The following is a 22,648-nucleotide window of genomic DNA, read 5'->3' as shown; positions in this document are numbered from 1 at the left end:
CCCCCCCCCCCCCCCCCCAGCTAGTTGCTGTCATTCCTGCAGCAGGAGGATCCACTGGTTTCCTGAAGAGAAGGTTTCAGGTCACCTCGGTCTCGCATTTGCTGCTTGTTTTTCTTTAGCTTTTAGGAATTGAGTAGTGTGGGTCCCCCTGCCCCCGTTAAGTCTGTGGAAGGATCCAGAATGGAGTGTTTCCTATTCACACAACAGATCTTCCCCAAAGTCACAGTCTCTGTTCGCAGCACAGCAGCTATGGGCTCGGGAGAAGAATTGTTTTCATTTTCTTGTCAACTGTGTGCATATGTCTATTAAATGTAATGCATGTGCATGTATAAGGTACATGGCATGTGTGTATGTTAGTGTGCAAGTTGTTAGGCCAGAGATTGGTGTTAGTTTCTGCCTTATTTTTGAGTTAGAATTTCTGGAGTGTACTATCTCCACAAGAGTGGCTGGCCAACAAGCTCCAGCAATCCCCCTGTCTCCACCTCCTCTCTCTGCAGTGCTTGGGTTACAGGCTTATAGCGTTGTCCCTGGCTCTTTCATGGGTGAGCCACAGGCTTGCCTCTTACCCGCCAAGCCAGCTCCCCGAGATTTCAAACTGAACAGGGACAAGTGGCAGAGCTGGGGCATTTATGTGCTCTACCTCTGAGTTCACAGATTGTCTGTAGTATTGTATGGACGTTTATGTGCTCTACCTCTGAGTTCACGGATTGTCTGTAGCATTGTATGGATGTTTATGTGCTCTACCTCTGAGTTCACGGATTGTCTGTAGTATTGTATGGACGTTTATGTGCTCTACCTCTGGGTTCACAGATAGATTGTCTGTAGTATTGTATGGATGTTTATGTGCTCTATCTCTGAGTTCACAGATTGTCTGTAGTATTGTGTGGATCCTGGTGAAAGAAACAACTGAGCTGTGCCAGAAACACGGAATGTAGTCATCTGGGGCAGAGAGCCTGAATGGTAGGATATACCATTGCATCCTTGTGCCTGGATCCCCTGGAGTGGAAGGGCGTTCTCCTGAGGCCCAGATGATCCCAGTTCAGGCCATGAGTCCTGTGGTGTGAGAGGAGCGCCTAGTTTCTGTGGCTATAAACATGGCTGCCTTCTGTCCCAATGGTTACCCCATCTCATGGCTCAAGGTTGCTCTTGACCAGTACAGCACTGGGAGGGTTAAGGCCTTGAGTCTTGATGCATCCACTCAGTGTGCAGGAGAGAAAAGGACCTGCAGAGGGCCCACTCTCTCAGCAGGCCACGGGCTTTTATTTCAGCTGGCTCCCATGCACCAGAATCATCACCAGCTCATATGAAGCACACTGTTAGTCTAGTGTCTCAAGGACATCTTAACAGCGTGCGCACACTCACACACACTACCCCCTACATGCACACATGCGTGCACACACGTGTGCGCACACACACAACCCTCCATGCACACACGCACACCCCATGCGCCCACACACTACCTTCCATGCACACACGCCACACACACTACCCCCTACATGCACACACGCGTGCACACACATGTGCGCGCACACACGCAACCCTCCATGTACACACACATACCCTATGCGCACATACACTACCTTCCATGCACACACGCACACACACACCCCATGCACACACACACACACACCCCATGCACACACGCACACACATACACACCCCATGTACACACGCGCACGCGCACACACACACCCCATGAATACACACACACCCCATGCATACATGCACACCCCATGCACACACACACCCCATGCATACACGCACACCCCCCATGCACACACACACACACCATGCATACACGCACCCCCCCATGCACACACACACACCCCATGCATACACGCACACCCCCATGCGCACACACACACAACCCCCCATGCACACACACACACCCCATGCATACACACACACACTACCCCCTACATGCACACACGCACACAGTCCTTTGAATAGATTTCAGAGATACATTTCTTCTTAAATGCTTCTCCAGTAGAAGCTTCCTCTCACAGCGCCTTTCAGTTCTGCGCTCCAGAAACATCTCTTTCAAGAAGAGAATCATTTTGGTGACTATATCTTTGAACACCATTTTTAAAAAACAACAATTAGTTGGCAAAAAAACCTCCAAAAAACAAAAAACAACAACAAAAACCTCCACATGTTCTAAGGCTCGAGCTCTGTTTAAGGAAAAGAGATCTGAAAACTAAGGATGACGCTCATGCACACACCCAGTTCCCCACAGTTAAAAGCAGCCTGCCTCCTGCCTGTGACTTGCTTTATAAATTCTCCCTCAGCCTTCAACTGTGGGGATCACATCAGTAAGTTAAGAATGTTTCTTAGCTTCATTGCCACACCTTCCTACATCTAAAATCTTGGCATAATTCTTTTGACTTAAAATTTTAATTTAATTAATTAATTTTATGTGTTTGGGTATTTTGCCTGCATGTAAGTCTGTGTGTCTCATGCACATCTGGTGTTCTCAGAGGCCAGGAGATGGCATCAGATCCCCTGGGACAGGAGTTGCAGACTGTTGTGAGCTCCCTGTGGGTGCAGGAAACTGACTCCAGGGCCCTTAACCATTGAGCCATCTCTCCAGCCCCTTAATTTTGATTGTGAATTATGTGTATGTGTGTCTGTTTGTGGGTGTGTGCCTATGAGTTTGGTGCCTGCAGAGGCCAGAGCATTGTGGTTAGAGTTACAGGCAGTTGTACGCTGCCCCACATGGGTGTTGGCAATCCAGCTCTGTCCTCTGCAAGAACAGTATGTGCTTTTAACGGCTAACCCATCTCCTGGGATCCACTCCGGCAGAGTTGTAGTTTCTGCCTGCAAGGTTGCCACTTTCTGACATCTTGGGACCTTTTCACCAGATCCCATAATCACAGCCGTGGTGTTTGTGTCCCAGGCATTGGTGGTTGTGGTTTGGATCTCACCTTTTCTTGCCACTTAGACAAGTTTCTATTGTGCATTTGTTTTGGCCTTTAGTCTCTTTCGATAGTGTTTTGTGGTTTCTAATATACAATATGCTTTACAGTTTTGTTAAATTCATTTGTTAGTAGCTTATTCTTTTTATGCTCTATAAATGAATTCCCCCAATTTCATTTTCAGTGCCTTTATTACTACTATCACATGCAACAGATTTTTGCATATTGACCTTGCTGAACTGGTTTAATAATTTCTTAGAGAGTTCATAGAGTTTTCTAAATACAAGATGACAGTATCTACAAAACCAGTTTGCTTCGTCCTCTGCAGGTGGGACATTTTTGATGTCTTTTTTTCTCATCTAATTCCCTTCACAGAGCTGAGCTCTAGTACAGTATAGGAAGTGAGAGACGCTGAGCCTTATCTTGTTTCTGGTCTTAAAGGAAATGACTTTTACCGTTAGTCATACCGCTGTCCCCGGGTTTTTCTCAGATGTCTGCTGTCAGTTCACAGTGTTCTGTTCCTTGGTTTGCTGAGCGTTTCTGTGATTTTGTGAAGTGTATCTTCTGTTTTGCTAAGAAAATTGTGTGATTTGGGTCCATTGCTATAGCAACACACTTTATGCTACTAATTGATTTCTAGATTTTAGATCAGCCTTGCATTTCTGGAGCAGATATTGACAGACTTGTCAGTTGTCCATCCCTGAGCAGAACGTCTGAGTCAAAGCACTTAGCAGAAGGAGATTCCTATCTCAGCCCACGGCTTCCCAGGTTTCCATCCGTGTGTAGATGGCACCGCTGCCTCGGGGCCTGTGTGCCATGGGGCCACGGCAGCAGGCAAGCAGAGAAGTGAGTGTAGGGGGACAATGGAAGGGTATCGGTGTCTTGATGTCTTATCTGAGAGCACCCTCTTACCCAACTGCCTTCTACTAAACCCCACCCCCAAGCCACGAGCTGGGAACCACGCCTTTAACATATGTTTAACAGCAGTGAAAGAGAGGGTGCTCTGGGGGCCACTTCAGCCCAGTTCCAGACAGGAACGATCATAGCGTAGAACCTCTGTATGCGGTATGCACAGGCTTGCCGGTACTTTACCGGGGACGTTTATGTTTGTAGTTGCTTTCTTCTCTGGACGTGTTCCAGTCTGGTTTTCATGGCAGAATAATGCTGGCCTCACAGCGACTTGGAAGAACCCCATCTCTCCTTCATCCCCGTCTTGGGTCAGTTGCTTGGTCTGTATCTTTTTAGGAGTTTGTGCATTTCATCTATTCTAGCTGATTTGTTAGTTTGCAGCTGTTCCTGGGCAGGCTGAATACCCTTACCCAAAATGCATGGCAACAGAAGTATTTCAGATGCCAGGGTTGTTTTTTGTTTTATTTTGGGGACATTTGTGTAAAGTTTATGTCGAACACCTCTAAGCTGAAGCCTAGACTTTCAGTTTAGAATTGATGTTATTATCTTATCGTCCGCTTAATCTGGACGAGGTTGATATAGCACCCCGTCTTTCACTGCCATCTCGTAAATACACACGTCCACAATGGAAACATAGCCATATGTTAGCTACACATTTCAGCTTCCTGCTTCATATCCTGTAGGACGTAATCACCCAAATTGTTTTTCATGTTTTTGGCTGTTAAAATCATAGAAGTGTTCTATTCGACATAATTCGGATGGACACTTAAGTAATTAATTGTGCATTAACTCAAGGGCTACTGAATGAGAAATTAATATCAAGTGTGTGAAACTATTTGAAATGCCCCCTAACAAGGGGTACAGTGTGGCAGTTCCTCTTGTGCAGACTCCCCAGCAGCTATACCCGTCTGTCCTGCACATCTCCTTTCTTTCTCTGTTGAACCTCATGTGGCGATGGCACCTCACACCACAGGACACTTCGGCTTGTCGTCACAGAATAAATCTGGCCTGCCATTTGCTGCTTAACCACACCGGCAAAAGTATCCAGCTGCCAGTTATACTGTGTAGGCGTACAACATGTGATCAGATCACGTGCATACAATTTTTCAGTGTTCTTAACATTATCTTCTCCCACCCTGCTTTTATGACAAGGTCTCACTCAGCTTGGAACTCGCTTACAGAGGCCCAGGCGGCCTTTGAATTTGCACAATCCTCCTGCTTCAGTCTCTTGTATTCTGGGATCATAGGCGTGAGCTACCGTGCCCAGCTCAGGTTTCTTAGCATTCTTATCAGCTTGTTATTTCATCTTCAAACAGATCACAGGCTGAACTGAAAGTCAGCCTCTAGGACAAGAAAAACTGACCTGGCAGAAGTCCCGGGTCCTTAGTTACTTGCTGGGGACTTTTTAGAAGGCTCTTAAAACCCTCTTGCCACTTTCCCTCATTATTTGACTTCTCTTTTATCTTTATTGTTTTTTAAAACCTTTTCTTCAGGTTGCCTTTCTGAAATTATGCAAAAAGATTTTTTTTAAAACATTTATCAAGTTGCAGTTCTGCATGGTAGGCTGCTGACTTCTTTCAGGTAAACACAACATAGAAAGTCAGTAGACATTTTCTGTGGAGACGAGAAGGGTGAAGCCCTGCAATTTGAGGAGCTCCCACTTTCGGCATTATATACAGGTCAAGATTAATGGAGCCAGGGAAATTATCCACCAGGTGCCTGAGAAGGGTGGGAATGTGGGGCCTGAAATGGATCTTTGAGCAGTCAATTAAGCCTTTGCGTGACCGAGAAGATAAACAGTAGGATAAAAATCCACTTGAACAACCGATTCCGTTATGTAAAACACACCTACAGGATTTGAAATACGACCAAGTCTGTTTTATATTAAGGCAAGTATAAACCAACTTAATTTTAGACCTGCCTCCAGCCCCAGATTCGGTTTGGTGTAAGGACAAAGAGCCATACAGCATGGATGCACAAGGAAGCGGGAGAGTGTAGAGACTATGCCAGGAAAGCTTGGCAAAGAACCCCAGAGGGAAGGAGAACTTTCTCTGTCAAATCAACTTTGGCTCTCTGGCATAGAGAGCGCAGAGCGACAGGCACTGAGGAAAGCCAGCCCTATTCTACTTGTTGATACCTTAACAAGCTGTTGATTTTTGAAAGGGGACAAAGGCGCAAAGTGTGGTTAGCATTCTGTCCCCTTGAGTCAATCCTAATGAAGTGGGAGGTTCTTGAAAAAATTAATTTCCATTTAAATTCATGCGTGACCCTCTTCCAAAAACCTCCAAGTGTTTGGGAATTTTGGTTGAGAATTTCAAATGATCCAGCAATAATAAGCTCATTTTTGACATGTTCTGTTTCCTTGAGGCTAAGTTTTATGTTGAATGCCCTGATTTCAGCTGTAAGGTTTTTTTCCCCAAAATTGGAATGACTGATTAATTTCTTTTCTGTTTACTGATTTAATGTGGAAAAGATAAACCACAATTCTCATCCTTCCAAAGCAATCAGGCTTTTAATCCAGGTACTGTACTCAGGATTCCTGCCGGAGTTGGGGCCAGATTTCCTGGCACCTGAACAGTGGTTATTCCAGGGCTTTTCTGACTTAAAGACGCAGTGGTCCTGCTCAACAGAAAACAGAAAGTGCTCCTCAGCACCGCTCCTGAGAGGAACAAAGGTGACGGAGCCACGAGATGGCCGGGTTTCAGGGTGTCGCAGAGCAGAAGAAAAGAGGCTGTGCCGGGCTCTGGCCGTCTGGCCTTCAGGGGAGAGGGGCAGCTTTGGAAAAGTGGCTTTGCCTCACATCAGAAGTGACCCTAATGCTCTTTATGTGTCAACTTTTGATTAGCTGTGGACAGATTTTCTTTTCCCGCATCCTGTCTACACAAAGGCCTAGTGTATTGAACCATGCGCAATTGCTGGACCCAGAGTCAAGTTGTCTCAAGGGAGCTGAAGCAAGTACATTTTCCCTTGCAGAGCTGGGGTTCAAACCAGGGACTTGTGCACACTTGGCAGCCACTGGCACTGAGCTATACCCTGCATGAGTGTTTGGTTCCTGCTCCTTTCTGCTTCCTCCCAGAGAGGAAGAGAACATTCTTCAAACATTGCCCAATTCCCTTGTTTTCTGGTCATTGCAATGGAAAGAGCCACAAATTTCTAATAAGACCATAGACAGCCGGGCACTTGGGAGGCAGAGGCAGGCGGATCTCTGTGAGTTCGAGACCAGCCTGGTCTACAGAGCTAGTTCCAGGACAGGCTCCAAAGCCACAGAGAAACCCTGTCTCGAAAAACAAAAAAAACAAAAAAAAAAACAAAAAAAAAAGACCATAGACAGTGTGGACTTTTTGTTTACTTGTTTGTTTTTGTTTGTTTGTTTCTGTTTTTCAAGATAGGATTTCTCTGTAGCTTTGGAGCCTGTTCTGAAACTAGCTTTTGTAGATCAGGCTGACCTCTGACTCACAGAGATTCGCCTGGCCCTGCCTCCTGAGTACTGGGATTAAAGGCATGTACCACCACCGCCCAGCTGACAATGTGGTTTTTTGTTTTTTTGTTTTTTTGTTTTTTTTGTGCATGACCAGCTTCCAGTTGGAGTATACACTGTGGTAGTCTCAAGTATGCTGAACATTGACATTGTATTACTTTTCTATTGCTGTGGTAAAACACGATAGCCGAGATAACTTAGAGAAGAAATCTATCTGAGCTTCCAGTTCCAGAGGGTTAGGATTCAAGATGCTGGAGCAAAGACATGGTAGCTGGAAGAGCAGCTAAGAGCTCACATCTTGAACCCCAAGTAGGAAACAGAGACAGTGAATTCAAAATGATGTGAGTCTTTAAACTCACAAGGCCCTCTTCCTGTGACATAGTCCCCATCATCTTTCCGAGTGGTTGCCATAACAACACTTCCTCCCCAGCATCTTTCCAAGTAGTTACAGTAACAATGCTTCCTCCCCGTCATCTTTCTTTAGGGAACATAACTAGCTCTCTCAAGAAGAAGGGCAGGGAAAGGCCCTTATCACGATCACTGGCCACAGAGGCCAGTGACTCCTGATCCCTTCCTCCTCTTTGTGAAGACATTGTGGTGTTGGGAGGATGAGGGATGGTAGAGGGAGGGGAAAGGGTGCTATCATAATCGTGAGAGCAAGAGTTGGACCCAGTTAGCAGAGGCTTATCTTAGGGTTTCTATGCCTGTGAAGAGACACCATGACCGCAACAACTTTTAACAAAGGAAGACCGGTGGCTGGCTTACAGTTTCAGAGGTTTCACCCATTGTTATCATGGTCCAACATGGTGGTGTGCAGGCAGACATGGTGCTGGAGAAGGAGCTGAAAGTCAGTCTTAACATCTTGACCCACAGGCCACAGGAAGTGGTCTGAACTAGATGTAGTTTGATCACGAGACCTCAAAGCCTGCCCCCACAGTGACTGACAGGGCAACACCTACTCCAATAAGGCCACACCTCCTAATATTGCAGCTCCCTATGGGCTTATAGGGGCCAGTTACATTCAGATTCCCACAAGGTTCATTGGCATCTTTAGAAGTTGCAGGAAGTTGGCAATTCTGTCAACTTTGTGAGATACTTAAACAAAAAAACACCAACAAAGAACTCAAAAAACTTCCTGCTAGTCCATTTGATAATCGGATCTCCTCCTCCACCCCCCATCCCTCCCCACGCCACCCCCCCCCCCCCCCCCACACACACTTAATCACATTCCCTATGGCTGGATCTCTGCTTCGGTCCCTCTCATTTTCGTGTCACGGCAGCCCTTCTTCCAGAAGTTAGCCGTTTTTATCTCATGGGTGGCCTTCTATGAGTGGAAAGCCGTGTGGCTGTGGATTGAATCTAAAAAGACCCCACAGGCTCATGTGTTTGGTCGCAGCTGTTGGCTTTCGGAGGTTGTAGAAGTTTCAGAAAGCAGAGCTTTGCCTGAGAAGTGGGTGACTGTGGGCAGGAGAAGGATAATAGTCTTGCCAAGTTCAGCCTTAAGCTCGCCCTCTGTTTATTGTCCACAGAGATCACAGCAAGTCAGCCCCAGGCTCCCAACACAGACATTTAGGGAGATATTCCATCCCGACAACTCTGACTTCAGGAATGGATTCATTAACCAAGCCTCCTCTTAACGTTACCATCAGCACAGGGTCACCACGTTACTCCAGCTGTGACCAAATACCCGAGAGAAGCAATTTAAAGGAGGAATGACATTTTGTCCCATGGTTTTGGAGGCTTCTGTTCTCTGTTCTTGAGACTGTCGTTTCAAGGCATATGGGAAAGCAGAGCACCACGGTGGTGGGAACCTGGACGTGTGACTGCCTTCCCTCACGATCCGTCCTCCAGCCTAACCCACAGCCTAACATAGCTCTTGCTCCCTGTCGCCACACTTTGAATCCACTAACATCAGTCCATTCATGAAGTCACAGCTGCACTTCTCACGTGCCCATCCGCTGTCCGCACACCTCCAGCAGCGAAACAGTGAGGGCCATTTCCTGTGCAGATCCCAGTGCCATCATCCTGCCTCAGCTTCCAAGGGCTGGGATCCTGGGATCTCAGGCATGCAACACCACACTTGGAATGATGGACTCCTTACCAACTGCGCCATCTTTTCATGCAGCTTCTTAAGAATCCTTTAACAGTCCCAGCACTCGGGAGGCAGAGGCAGGCGGATCTCTGTGAGTTCAAGACCAGCCTGGTTTACAGGAGCTAGTTCCAGGAGGCTCCAAAGCTACAGAGAAACCTTGTCTCGGAAAAAAAAAAAAAAAAAAAACAGAGAGAGAGAGATTCCGTTGGAGTTTTGTGTGGTAACACATTTGTGTATGGCATGACATAAATATTGCCATTGCCATAGTGCTCTCGGTTTGCCCTGCCTTTTTTATATTTTCTGTCATACAGACAGTTTATGTCTTTGTATATCAGATTAATAATTAATCTAATATTAGATTAGGTAAGTGACATAGCTCTGAATCTCCGTCCTCCTTTCTGTGGACATGTGGCAATGATGTCACCTCCAGGGCAAGGTCAGAGTAGTGTGAGGAGCTCACTGCTGCATGTTGGTCCAACAAAGGTCAGCTTCGTCCCCTTGGACACGCTGCAAGGTTTAGATTCGCCCAAGGATTTTGATACAAGTGTAAGACATCCTCAAAGCTGCTTACATTTGATTTGGAAGTGCACAATGGATAACTGGCCTTTTAGATTAATATAACTAGGTAATTAAAGTGTTTTTTTTTCTCCTTATTTCACTAATGCTCATCTTTAAAAAAAGTTAATGCAGCCTAGCAAGATGGATCCATAGGCAAAGCACTGGCTGTGTAAGCCTGGTGGCCTGGATGTGACCCTCTAGATCGTGTGTGTGCACGCGCACGTGTGTATGTGTGTGTGTGATGCTGGGTCTTGCCATGCTAGGCAGGTGCTGTCCTGATAAACTATTCCCCTGCTCTGCGTGCTCCATTCTATCCGCCTTGACAAGTAGCCATTAGGACCTGTGAGATGACTCAGTGGGTAAAGGGATTTGCCCAGAAAGTCTGAGGGCCTGAGTTCGATTCCCAGAACCCATTTATGGCAATCTGACCTCCAAAGCTGTCCTTTGATCTCACATGCACACTGTGGCATATGCGTGCTCCCCAACATGCATGGGTAATAATAAGTAAAGTAAAATCGTTTTAAGTAGATCGTTAACCAGACACTCTGGAGGCTGAGGCAGGAGGAGCACAAGTTCAAGGTCAGCCTGGTTATCTTTTTTTTTTTTAAATCAGGGCTGGAGAGATGGTTCGGCTGGTAAGATACTTGCCGCGCAAACATGAGGTGCTGAGTTTGGATTCCCAGCACCCACATAAAAGCCAGGCACAGAGTCACACTTAGGAAATTCCAGTGCTGGAGGTGGTGGTGCAAACTCCAGGCAGCCCGGAGCTCATGGTCAGTCAGCCTGGCCAGTTGGGGAACGACTGTCATCCTGGTGTCAGCCTCCGACTTCCACAGGCACAAGCACACACATCTGCACACAAGCATACACACTCAAGCATGCACACACACACCACTTCTCAAAAACCAAACAAACCCTGTGTGTACACACGCCACTGCATGGTAGAAATTGTTCTAAATGAATTCCAAGATTGACCTCTAACATCCAGGTGGTTGATGTGACATCAGCATTTACACTGACTTTTTGGGTTCTTAGTAATTTTAAATTTGCTTTGTGGGACTGATAAAAGTGTTTGCCGCCCAACCTGACGCCCCACATTGAACCTGAGAACCCACATGGTAAGAGAGAAGCAACTCCCATGAGTTTCTCTGGCCTCCACATGCATGCAAGTGTAATAAAAAAAAATTAAATTTGGGTGATTGTCTCTTTGAATCATTCTTTATCTAGTGTCATCTAGTTATTTTAATGTGGCTTAATTTAAAGGTCTCATAGGATGGTATGGAAGTCAAATAGCATATGGAGTCCGCCATGGCAAATGCCACCTTTGAGACCCACAGAGGTGGGTGGTGCTGGCCCTTCACGATGCCCACGGTGCTGTGTTTCTAAGTGTGGCCTCTGCTACAGTGGAGGGATTCGTGGTTATATGTTAAATGCCAGCAACCTGCTAAGAAAGAGTTTGTTTAGTTTCAACTTCATCTTAATGACTAATTTTCAATGAGACACTATTAAAGCGGGTGTCAGTTGCTTCCACAATTAGTTAAAATTGATTTGTGTCAAAATGAAGCATATTGGCAGGTCATCTTGTGGACGTTTGTTTGTGGGAGAAGAGGAAACTTAGATTTTCACTTCAAGGGTTTTTTTTTGGACCAGCCTCTCTTCTTCCAGTTTTTTTTTCTTCTATTGACTGTTAATTTATCAACTCTTCTTTGAAAAAAAAAAAAGTGAGAAGGAAAGAGGCCACAGCACTGTCACTTTTCTGTATGTGGCTCCTTAAGCATATGGTGATTTCTAATTAGAATACAAAAGGCTGGGAGAGCTGCTCCCTAGCTGCGCTGTAGAAGGCGCCCAAGGAGGGGGCTTGGGGAAACTGTGCACTACGATCGTCCTCCTCCTGACGGTAGTCTGTCCCGTGTGTCTTCAGACATGTAGAATCTGAGAAAGTTTCTCATGTGCAGATCAAGTTGGTCTTTGGGGGCTAGCAATTTCAATCCAAGTGCTCGGTCCTCTCCGCCAGTCGCTTGGCTTGGTTTTTCTAAAAACACCCTCAATATTTAATTTCACGTGTACCCTCTCAGGGGAGATTTCAAAGGGTACTTGCTGGATGCTTGACTGCCCTGCCTATTTGCTCTTGTTTGCCATGCAAGCGAGAGTCAGGCGCTTTCTTCTCATTGTGTACACATAGTATTAATGGATTTACTCTGCCTGTAGCGTCTCATTACTGGAAGCATCTAGAAGCTCAGAAGTCTTTCAATGTATGCAAATAAGGCAGGATCGTCTACCTGAGAGTTAATATTCTCTGCTTTTAAGTGTATTCTGAATCTAATGTTTGTATTTAGAGACTATCACCCTGTTCTCTTTTTTTTTTATGGGCAAAAAGCTAAGCAGGCTCAGGCAGCTGTTTGATGTTGGCTTCAAGTGTTATTAATTTCATATTCTATTATTCTTTTCACTGTAGCACAAGTGAAGCTGATGTGGAGGCTGTCATGGATAAGTTGTTTGATGAGCTGGCCCAGAAACAAAATGATTGTACGTAAGTTAATTTCTCTTGAAAGAGAATACATTTAGAACACAATGCCCAATCTCCACTGACCAATTAATAAGTTCCATTGCTGTATATGGGTTGATGCCACGCTCAAGTGGCAGTCATTGTATCAGCATTTTGTCTAATTTATGTGTTGAATCATGTGCTATTATTCATCAAGCTATGCATTTCCTATCTGTAAGAGATGAATTTTATAGTAATTATCCAGACAAGATTGAGTCTTTGTTCATGTTCCCATAGTAACTAGACCAAGGATTCTAAAAGTGCAAGGCAGAGCACTGCGGCTGAATAAAGCCTGCGGAACCATTGCCGACTGCACGTTTGAAGAGCTCTGTGAGAGAGTAAGTACCCAGGCCTGGCCAGGCTGGTTGGCCTTTCACATGTTAAAATACTTCACGGTCTCCCTTCGGCCCGCTTCAGGTTTTAAAATGCTAGTCACAGAGTCAGAACTGAGGTAAAAAGTCTCAACAAGGGAAATTTCCATCTATCTGCCAGGCAGTTTTACTAGGTACTGGCACACACTCTGGTCTTTGAAGGACTTTCAAGAAAAAAATTAGAAATGCGGTGTCAACTGCCGCTGGGAGCAGCAGCAGAGTCAGGGTCGGGATCTTTTGTGAAAGTCCTGATGTGGGGGAAGTCAGAGAAGTTAAGGGCCGGCGAGATGGCACAGTAGGCAAGGACGCTTGCAGCCAAGCCCCACCACCTGAGTTCAAGTTCCCGGTCCCATCTGGCGGCCAATGAGAACAAGTGTGTAAGGAAAGGAAGATAAGTAGTATTACTGTAAACTGAAGAAGTATGGCCTCAAGAATTGCCATTCCAGCCTGGTGATGGTGGCGCACTCCTTTAATCCCAGCACTCCAGAGGCAGAGGCAGGCGGATCTCTGTGAGTTCAAGGCCAGCCTGGTCTACAAGAGCTAGTTCTAGGACAGGCTCCCAAAGCTACAGAGAAACCTTGTCCCAAAAAAACAAACAACAAAGAAAATAAATAAATAAATAAATAAATAAATAAATAAATAAAGAAGAAGAAGAATTGCCATTTCTCAGATTCATTGTCCAGCTGCTGTGCTGTATCTGAATTGTGTGGTGAAGGGAAGTCAATTTATAAAACTATGGCATTGGTATTATATCATAAATAATTTATCTCATAGATGAAATATATGCACATACACACCCCCATATATTAGGAACTCTTTGCAGACCCATTAGAGATATGAATTCTGTCTTTTCAAAGTTCTGGACTTCTGAATGCTCATTAGAATATTTGATGTCCTTATCCAGTGTAAGTCGTGAGAAACTCAAGTCACTTTACACATGTTCCTCAGGTGAGCATCATCCCTTGGTCTCTGATGTCTTCGTTTTAGCTAACTACAGAAGAGCTGTTCGGAGGCAAAGGGAAGGCCATGCTCACTTGGGCCTGCTGAGTAGTAAACAGCATGTTTCTTAAAGTCTGCTGGCTTACTCCTAGCGGGCAAGAGTTTGAGCTGACTCCAGCCTGCAGGTATTTAGTGCTTTCGAAGGAGTAGAATTAATTAGGAGCTTCTGATGGAGATTGGTGTGACTCTTCCTGTGTCTGCCAGGGTTCCTGTCACAAAAAGACTCTCTCGTGAAGGATGAAGCTCCACCTCTCTCTGCAGGAGGACACCCCGTGAGGAGAGGGGACAGCAGGGCTGTGGAGTCTTGGAGAGGAGGCCAGGGCTCTCTTGGAGCAGATCCTGACTGCATATTTCTTTACTAGGCTCTTTAGTTCAGGACACTTGGTATCAGAAACGGGCCACTTAGAATCCCAAACCCCATAAAATCTTTTTACCATGCAGTGGGGTGATGGGAAAAAGGTGGTCAGGACTTGGTATTGAAAAATGAAAATAATACCAACATACCTCACTTGTATTTGACAAAAGCTTGGATTGCATAACATCCATGAACTAAACTCTCAGAATCAACAATAACAAGATTTCCATTTATTTTTGGCATATCTGTCTTGTCAAAATTCTAGGACAATAAACCATCATATTCTTCACTTTGCGACTTGGTTGTTCAGTTGCAGGGGAGGCCCCTTCTAGAAAACGTTGCAGGAGCTCATGTATTTCCGGGTCCTTTTAATGCACGAACATTCCAGGTGTTTTTGTTTGGTGTTTCTGTGGTGTCAGTACCCCATCAGGTTTTTCCTTCCTCGGGTCAGATAGACCCTTCGTTTGCCAGTTGCATGCGTGGGTAGGTTTGCCTTTATTCGTGGTAACTGGAATATCTTCTGCATTGGACAGGCCCCGAATGACTGACAAGACGTTGGCGTGAGGGCTGTGGTTAGTTCCCCGTGTTAAACTCCCTGTGAAGGACGGCTGGGGAAGGGCTAAATTTTTAAGTGGTCAGCTCCTCGCTACTATTTTCCTATTATGGTGATTTTGCATTTCTTTGCAGCCTTATAATTGTGGCAATTCAGAGTCTGAATGGTTCCATGAAGAGGATCCTTGAAATCATTCAACTTCAGATTTAGCCTAAAACTCTTAATCAGTTATAATGATTTTATGAGCCAGACTACATAGCTGCCAGATGTTCAGTAAAGATAAACACAGCACATCTAACCCAGGTATTTGAGTAAGCATCGGGGTGGTTGGGTCCAGATCTGGATTACGTAAGTGTAAGCGAGTTTCTGGAAGGCCTGAGACCCACTCCACTGCTGCTGCTGACGTCATCTCGAAAAAAATCATCCTGCAAGGAGCAATGGGTTGACACTCAGTAATGACTAGTTTTGAGCCACAGGGGAAATAGCATTTTTATAGACTTTCAAATGGGTGGTGACTCATCAATCAGTGTGTTAGTTAATAAGGTAACTTGAAGGCCTTGACATATGCCGTGGGTAAAGCAGACAGGCTCAGGCTGGTCCACCTCTGCATTCTTCTCTCTACCAAGCATAGCTTCTCATGTGGGGCCCTGTCTAGTGTCTGGTTGTCTATAGTACTCCCTCTCTCCACAAGTCTGATTCAGCACTGTCTTCCTCAGAGAACCAGTCTAAACTAGGAGAGCCCTGGGCATCCAGGTAAAGATAATAGCTGACAGAGTCGCCATAAGGAATCTTCTAGGCATTCTTCATGTATGGCATCATTCTCCCATTTCAAAGGTGGAAAAATGGAGGCACTGAGATGCTAATTAACTTTCCTCAGGTCATACAGCTAGTAGAGGCAAAAGGAGCACTTGAACTTCTTGCTGGGTAGGGAACTAGATGCGGTATTCTTTATCTCTCCGTCACATTGGGAATGTCTGGGCAGGTTCTGGGAGAGCAGATATCCAGTCCTGAGAGGCCCTTCATATTAATAGTGCAGCTTTCTGCCCCTGCTATGATATGGGAAATGGTGGGAAACGCCTTCTTAGAGGATTGTGGAGAGTGGCGGGGTGAGGGTGGGGCGTTTGGTGGACTTTGTTCCAGCCATTTCCTTCCCGTCAGAGCTGCCCCAAAGAAAAATGAAGCCGGATGTGGTACGCTTTCTGGATCCAGAGGTAGTTATTTATGCCAGTTTGCATGGAATAGTCATAGAGCTGTAGGGGTCCCTGCAAGTCCCCGGGAGTCCTAAAACCCACCCACCCCTCTCTCTGCGAATACTAGGGTACTCTGCTCTTCTTACTGGGGTGAGAGTTCCAGTAAGGGTGCTATAGAAGTGACAGGCAAAACCCATTGAGTTAAGACAGTGGCACCAAACCTGTTGTGTCCCCCGTGGCTGGATGCTCAGAGAGTCAGCAGCAAAACCAAGTGGAGACAGCTCTGTCAAAGCTGAGTCTCCACAGGGCAGTAAAAATGATTAATTTCATTAAGTTTCAACTTTGAGAACATGTACTCTTAATATTTTTTGGTGAGGAAATGAGAAGTAGTCTTTATGAGGTACTCCCACACACCAAATATCATGACTGCCCTGAGGGAAAGCTCCCCTCCCCCAAAACTTACCAATTTTTACACAAAAGACTGACAGGCTGTGGTTATTCAACTTGGCAGATATTTCCTCACAGCGTTTAACAGACATTTCTTGAAAATGAGTGAAGACTGTCATTCCAAGTAAAACAATGAGCAGTATCTGTTACCAGTGATGCAGTGTGGGCCATATCTGTTACCAGTGATGCAGTGTGAGCCGTATCTGTTACCAGTGATACAGTGTGGGCAGTATCTGTTACCAGTGATGCAGTGTGGGCAGTATCTGTTACCAGTGATGCAGTGTGAGCAGTATCTGTTACCGGTGATGCAGTGTGAGCCATATCTGTAACCAGTGATGCAGTGTGAGCTGTATCTGTTACCAGTGATGCAGTGTGAGCCGTATCTGTTACCAGTGATGCAGTTTGAGTCATATCTGTTACCAGTGATGCACTGTGAGCAGTATCTGTTATCAGTGATGCAGTGTGAGCCATGTCTGTTACCAATGATGCAGTGAGAGCCATATCTGTTACCAGTGATGCAGTGTGAGCAGTATCTGTTACCGGTGATGCAGTGTGAGCCAGTGAGTAGAAGTTACAGTTTTGGTACTTGCCTCTGCCATCTTGATACCAACAGCTTCCCAGTCTTTGAACACTTCTTTTCTGATGAGCTTGATGGTGATATCAACAAATACAAGAGGTTGGGAAGGGGGATGAAAAAGGAGAGGGAGAGGAGGTGGGATTAGAACACTGTCTCTCTCTGTGATTTGGCTGGCCTTGAACTCCTTGTCCTGTTCAGCCTTCCTAGGTCTGAGATCACAGATGTTTGCTCCATGTCTAACTAGATGTTTTGGAAATTATATAATTAAACAGTTCAACATTTGGAAGGTCTAGTTTATTGAGACATTTCCCAATAACAGTATATACTGTTTTTTAAAATTTATTTATTTATTAAGGATTTCTGCTTCCTCCCCACCACTGCCTCCCATTTCCCTCCCCCTCCCCCGATCAAGTCCCTCTCCCTCATCAGCTCGAAGAGCAATCAGGGTTCCCTGACCTGTGGGAAGTCCAAGGACCGCCCACCTCCATCCAGGTTTAGTAAGGTGAGCATCCAAACTGCCTAGGCTCCCCCAAAGCCAGTACGTGCAGTAGGATCAAAAACCCATTGCCATTGTTCTTGAGTTCTCAGTAGTCCTCATTGTCCGCTATGTTCAGCAAGTCCGGTTTTATCCCATGCTTTTTCGGACCCAGGCCAGGTGGCCTTGGTGAGTTCCCGATAGAACATCCCCATTGTCTCAGTGTGTGGGTGTACCCCTCATGGTCCTGAGTTCCTTGCTCGTGCTCCCTCTCCTTCTGCTCCTGATTTGGACCTTGAGGTTTCTGTCCTGTGCTCCAATGTGGGTCTCTGTCTCTAACAGTATATACTGTTATAAAATCATACATAACAGAAGAAAATGCAGAAAGACTAATAAAAAATAATAATTCAAAAAGTATAAGCTGGGTATGGTGTCATGTACCTGCAATCCCAGCATTTGGGAGGCTGCATCAGGAGGTTGCTGTGAGTTTGAGGAGCGCTTAGAATACACAGTGAGTTCTAGGTCAGCCTGTGCTGCAGTGAGAGATTGTCTCAGAAAGCTGAAAAAAGACAAGGAAAGGAAGGAAGGGAAGATGAAGAAAGAAGAAAGGAAACTTGAGTGTTGTAAGCGCCTGAGTTACTTCCTGGGCCAAGGCCACATGATATCGCTGTTAGGAATGAAGTCAGGCTAGATTGGAGGGGCCACAGAACAATTTTATTGAGAGCAACCAGACTTTTTATATCTTTATTAGAAACAAAATATCATGGCAATTGCCAGGATCAATACAATTGTAGTTGCCAGGATACAGTGAAGGTTGCAAGCCACACAGGGTACACAAGATTAATGTCAAAGACCAATTGTCCTCTCAAGTTCCCATGCTTCTGTGACTACTAAGGGAACATACAGAGAAACACAAAGCTGCCAGGGTGCTTCACTGCCTGGAGAAGTGCATCGGTCTCTCAGGAACTGGAAGGTACGCTGTGCCCAGGAGCCATGGACTCTCTCCTGAAAAACCCATGAGGCAAGCTAGGCCAGCCAACTCTGTGGTTCCCTGCAGAGATCATAATCCGGAAATCTAGTTTCCTTTATTGTTAACACCTTCTGTTATTATGTTTGCTACATTTAATCAACAAATACCACATATATTTTCTCATATTACTATTTTGCCAGTAATGTAGATTGAACTCCTGAGCTCTGGTACAGTATTATTAAGTTTCTACTTAATCTGCATTTCCTTATTTTGGCCTAATGTCCCTTCTCAGTCCTTGGATGCCACTGGCTTCTGAGGTTATCATCTCCTTAGTTCCTAATTGCCACAGTTCCTGAGACTTTTGACGACCGTGACAGTGGTGTGCTAGGCAGGCATTTGATGACAGAATGACGTTTTTCTCGCGAAGCTTCCTGTAAGCCTTCATCACGCTTGCCCTCAGCAGTGCTGGTCACACTCTCCACACAAAGGTTGTGTCTTCTTCCAATCCAGTGCCCTCTCTGGAAGGAACTTTCTGTTGTCTTTATATCATCAAAGAATAATCCTATAATTATCTGGAAAGGCTGTTAAAATACCTTTCCCACCACTGACCCATATAACCACAATACAACGAGGTTGTTGTTGTTGTTGTTGTTGTTGTTGCTATGGGTGTGATGTAATGGTTTTTATGATGGTGGATTCCAATAGATTTAAATTTTCCTCAGTTTCAATAGCAAAGGTTAGAGAGAGAACCCATGTCAAGCAAAGCTCCTGAGTCTCCTTGATTATTCTTAAGAGAACAGAGGCCTGGACCACAGCAGGAATCTATTCGCATCACCGTTAAGCTCTTCTGACCCCAAAGGAAAGAGTCACTTCCAGAGAAAGCAAGCCAAAGCTGATTCCAGAGGCTTAATGAGTTAACTGCCTACTCCTGTGTTTTCCCTTTGAGAAAGGTAATTTTTACACCTGCAGAAAATTGGTTCCTCAACCAATAACTGCGTTCACAGGTAACTGTTTGCAGGGGCACCTCATTATTTGTGGTTTAAAAATGACAGGTAGCCAGGTGTGTTTGCAGAAACTCTGGGCAGAGGATTCATCAGGAAAATGCATCAGTCGCTGCATATGCATGGCTGCGGGTATTCTCTGGCACCTTCCTGCTCCCTACTTCCTCGCGCTTCCTAGCTTGTCCTTAGTGCTCAAGGAATGGATGTCTGTCAGAATCAGATTCCTGTACTGGCCTTCATATGCCTGTTAGTCTCAATCAAATCATATTAGTTTATATATTGTTAAATTGCAAGCCTTACCAAATAGGATCTTGTAGAGAATTCTTGACTGGAACCCTCCTTCCACTGCCTGCTTTATTTGGTTTTACTCCTAATGAAACCAGTAGTTGGGAACTCCTGGTTCGTGCCTATCCTGGCACACTGTCAGGAAATGCTGCAGGATGAATAGCTTTTATCTGCGTTGTTTAGCCAAGGCTGCAGGCTGGTAGTCTGCTGCTCCCGCGGTAATCAGCATCAGGATGAAGGCACTAATCAGCAGGCCGAGGCAGCCCAGCAACCTCCATGCTTGAGATTTCTTACCTGTGCTGACTCCTGACAAAGCCGTGGTCCCAATAAGGCGGCTAGCCAACCGCCCTAAAGCAGAAGCACAGGTAAGCCTGAAGTGACATCCCCAAGACCTTCATGGAAAACTGGCTTGCTTCTTGTCAGAATAGGAATCCAGTGTCGTGTGTTTGCTCTGGCTTTCCTGCCATAATCCTGGTCGACTCTCTAAAGAGTCACAGTCGTGGTATTAGAAGGCACCGAGTCCGTCTCTCTCTCGCTTGTTGGCCAATGCGCATCTTCTGTAACCATGACCTTTGTTGGTCTTGCAGCAACATTATGGGGATGCACTTTAACCCAAGAAAGGGATGGAGAGCATGTTCAGTTAGGTATAAATGTCACCATGTGGGGCCTTAGAATAATAAATTCCCATAAGTGCCCTAGCCACAGTTTGATTGAATTTTTTGTTTGTTTTGGTTTTTTGAGATAGTGTTTCTCTGTAGCTTTAGAGCCTATCCTGGAATGTGCTCTGTAGTCCAGGCTGGCCTCGAACTCACAGAGATTCACCTGCCTCTGCCTCCTGAATGCTGGGCTTAAAGGCGTGTGTTGCCACCACCTGGCCACAGTTTGATTTAAAAAAGGCAAAGTACACAAAAACAACTTGGCACCTGAGGGTATTCATTATTCTGAGATTTGGGGTCTAAAGGAGAAAAGAAAATAGGTTTTCACTAGTCGTTGACTGATTTATGTCTTCCAGGAAAATCTCTAAATACATTGTTACAGGTGCTGACACTTTCTATGTGTTTTACTAATTTAAAAGGAAAAGCCGGGGTGGGGGAGTCGTTTGGGGTGGGGGAGACTTTTAGAGATGTAATCATGAAGGAGAAGCTAGGTTGGAAATGTGAAAGCTTGCAGACAGAGTCCTGGTGGCCATGTCCATGGTGAAAGGGGACACGGGGAGAAATGACTGGCCTGAGACGCATGCCTCTGGTCTCTCTATGAGAGCATTTCTGTTGGGGATCCTTTGGCTTGTGTCTCTGCTTCCAAACTCGATCCAGAATGGAACCTTTGTGGCTGTTGTTTATGGCTGCAGACACATTTTTTAAAATCTCTTTTCTTTTATGTGTATGAGTGTTTTGCCTGAGTGTATGGATGTGCACCGTGCGCACACTTGGTGTCCTGGAGGCCAGGAGAGGGTGTCAGGTCTTGTGGAACTAGAGTTACCGATGGTTGTAAGCCATGTGTGAAACCAACCCAGGTCCTCTGCAAGAGCAGCCAGTGCTCTAAGCCACTGAGCCATCTCTCCAGGCAGGCTGGAGACTGTAAACTCTGCAAGCCATGGACTTCTCAAACTCAGCTGCCTAGTACTTCTTTGAGGGATAAAGATAGTGGAGTACTTAATGTTGTGCTATGTGTGACCGGTTTAAAAGCCTGTCCAGGCCCTGTATGGTGAAGGCCCAGGGATTCCTAGTGGGTCTCAGGGAAGAAGGTGGAGTCCAAGAATAGCATCCTTTCAAGATGGTCCATGTCTCAGGGGCAACATTATTCTGTGGATCAAATCTAGTAGCAGATGTTAGTCTTCATAGTTGATTAACTTTTAAATTTTTATCATTGAAAAATGTTTCTTATAATAGAGAATAAGATTTGGGGCACCTTTTCCATACTTTTGATCAGTTCACTGAAAATCATTTAGTATTTGGCATATTGTCCAATTAGAATATTAAGTAAGGTATATGTCGCTAGATACTTTATTACTTTGAAATACATGTTATAGAAAAAGTTTAGAAATTATTAAAATATATTGTTTTGTTTCCTAAAATAATAGTGAAATGTTGAACCAAATAGAAGATTTTGAGGGGAAAAATCCTGTAACTATAGTATCCTAGGAATTATAAGATTGTAACATATTTCAGGGCCAGATGTTACTTAACTTATGTCTCAGTGTTAATCAAGAAATCTATCTAGGGGCTGGAAGATTCTTTTACTGCTAAGGCTCTTTCCGCTCCTGCAGAGGACCTGAGTTAGGTTCCTGGCACCCATATGCCACCTCACGGCCATCTGTACCTCCAGTACTGGGGGAGCTGGTGTCCTTCTCTGGCTGTGGGCGCCAGGCACACACATCAAACACATGCAGAAAGGAACACCTATGCCCATAAAATGAAAATCAGGATGTTTTAAAAAGGAAATATGTCCGGGGCCGGTGAAATGGCTTAGCAACCCTGAGAACCTGGCCTCTTTGAAACCCATGGAGGAAGGAGAGAGACAGCTCCTGAATGAAACCCATGGAGGAAGGAGAGAGACAGCTCCTGAATGAAACCCATGGAGGAAGGAGAGAGACAGCTCCTGAATGACCTCCACACACTTGCCACAGCTGTCCCCACTCCAGCACGTGTGCCCACACTCAGTCACACATCACACACACACACACCACAGCAATAATCAAACAATTGCTTTCTGAGAAGCAGTATGTCTAAGATTTCCATCTCAAGAGTATTACATTGATTCAAGAGTCAGCAACTTTTTCCTTACCACTTTCAAGCCTGTGTGCTTTTCTTATGAGAAATATAAAAATAAATATCAGGAAGTTTCTGTCAGGGCCAGTGAGGGCTCAGTGGTGAAGACACTTCTGCTAAGTCCTGCTGACCTGAGTCCAGTTCCTGGGACCCACACTGG

The 22,648-nt window shown here is 45.3% G+C and overlaps 1 protein-coding gene across 3 annotated transcripts in view; it reads left to right on the top strand.

The window, feature by feature from the left end:
• Afg1l (AFG1 like ATPase) overlaps positions 1-22,648 on the top strand; it is a 149,074-nt gene that overhangs the window by 105,920 nt on the left and 20,506 nt on the right. For all 3 annotated transcript variants that reach the window (XM_005363575.3, XM_026787400.1, XM_026787401.1), the window contains 2 exons: positions 12,408-12,478; positions 12,735-12,835. In XM_005363575.3, coding sequence (XP_005363632.1) covers positions 12,408-12,478; positions 12,735-12,835 — 172 coding nt within the window. The remainder of the gene's footprint in view (positions 1-12,407; positions 12,479-12,734; positions 12,836-22,648) is intronic.

Source organism: Microtus ochrogaster, linkage group LG9 (assembly GCF_000317375.1).
Source record: "Microtus ochrogaster isolate Prairie Vole_2 linkage group LG9, MicOch1.0, whole genome shotgun sequence".
NCBI classification, from domain to species: Eukaryota; Metazoa; Chordata; class Mammalia; order Rodentia; family Cricetidae; genus Microtus; species Microtus ochrogaster.
The sequence above is the reverse complement of the archived record's forward strand: the minus strand, read 5'-3'. Positions and strand labels throughout refer to the sequence as shown.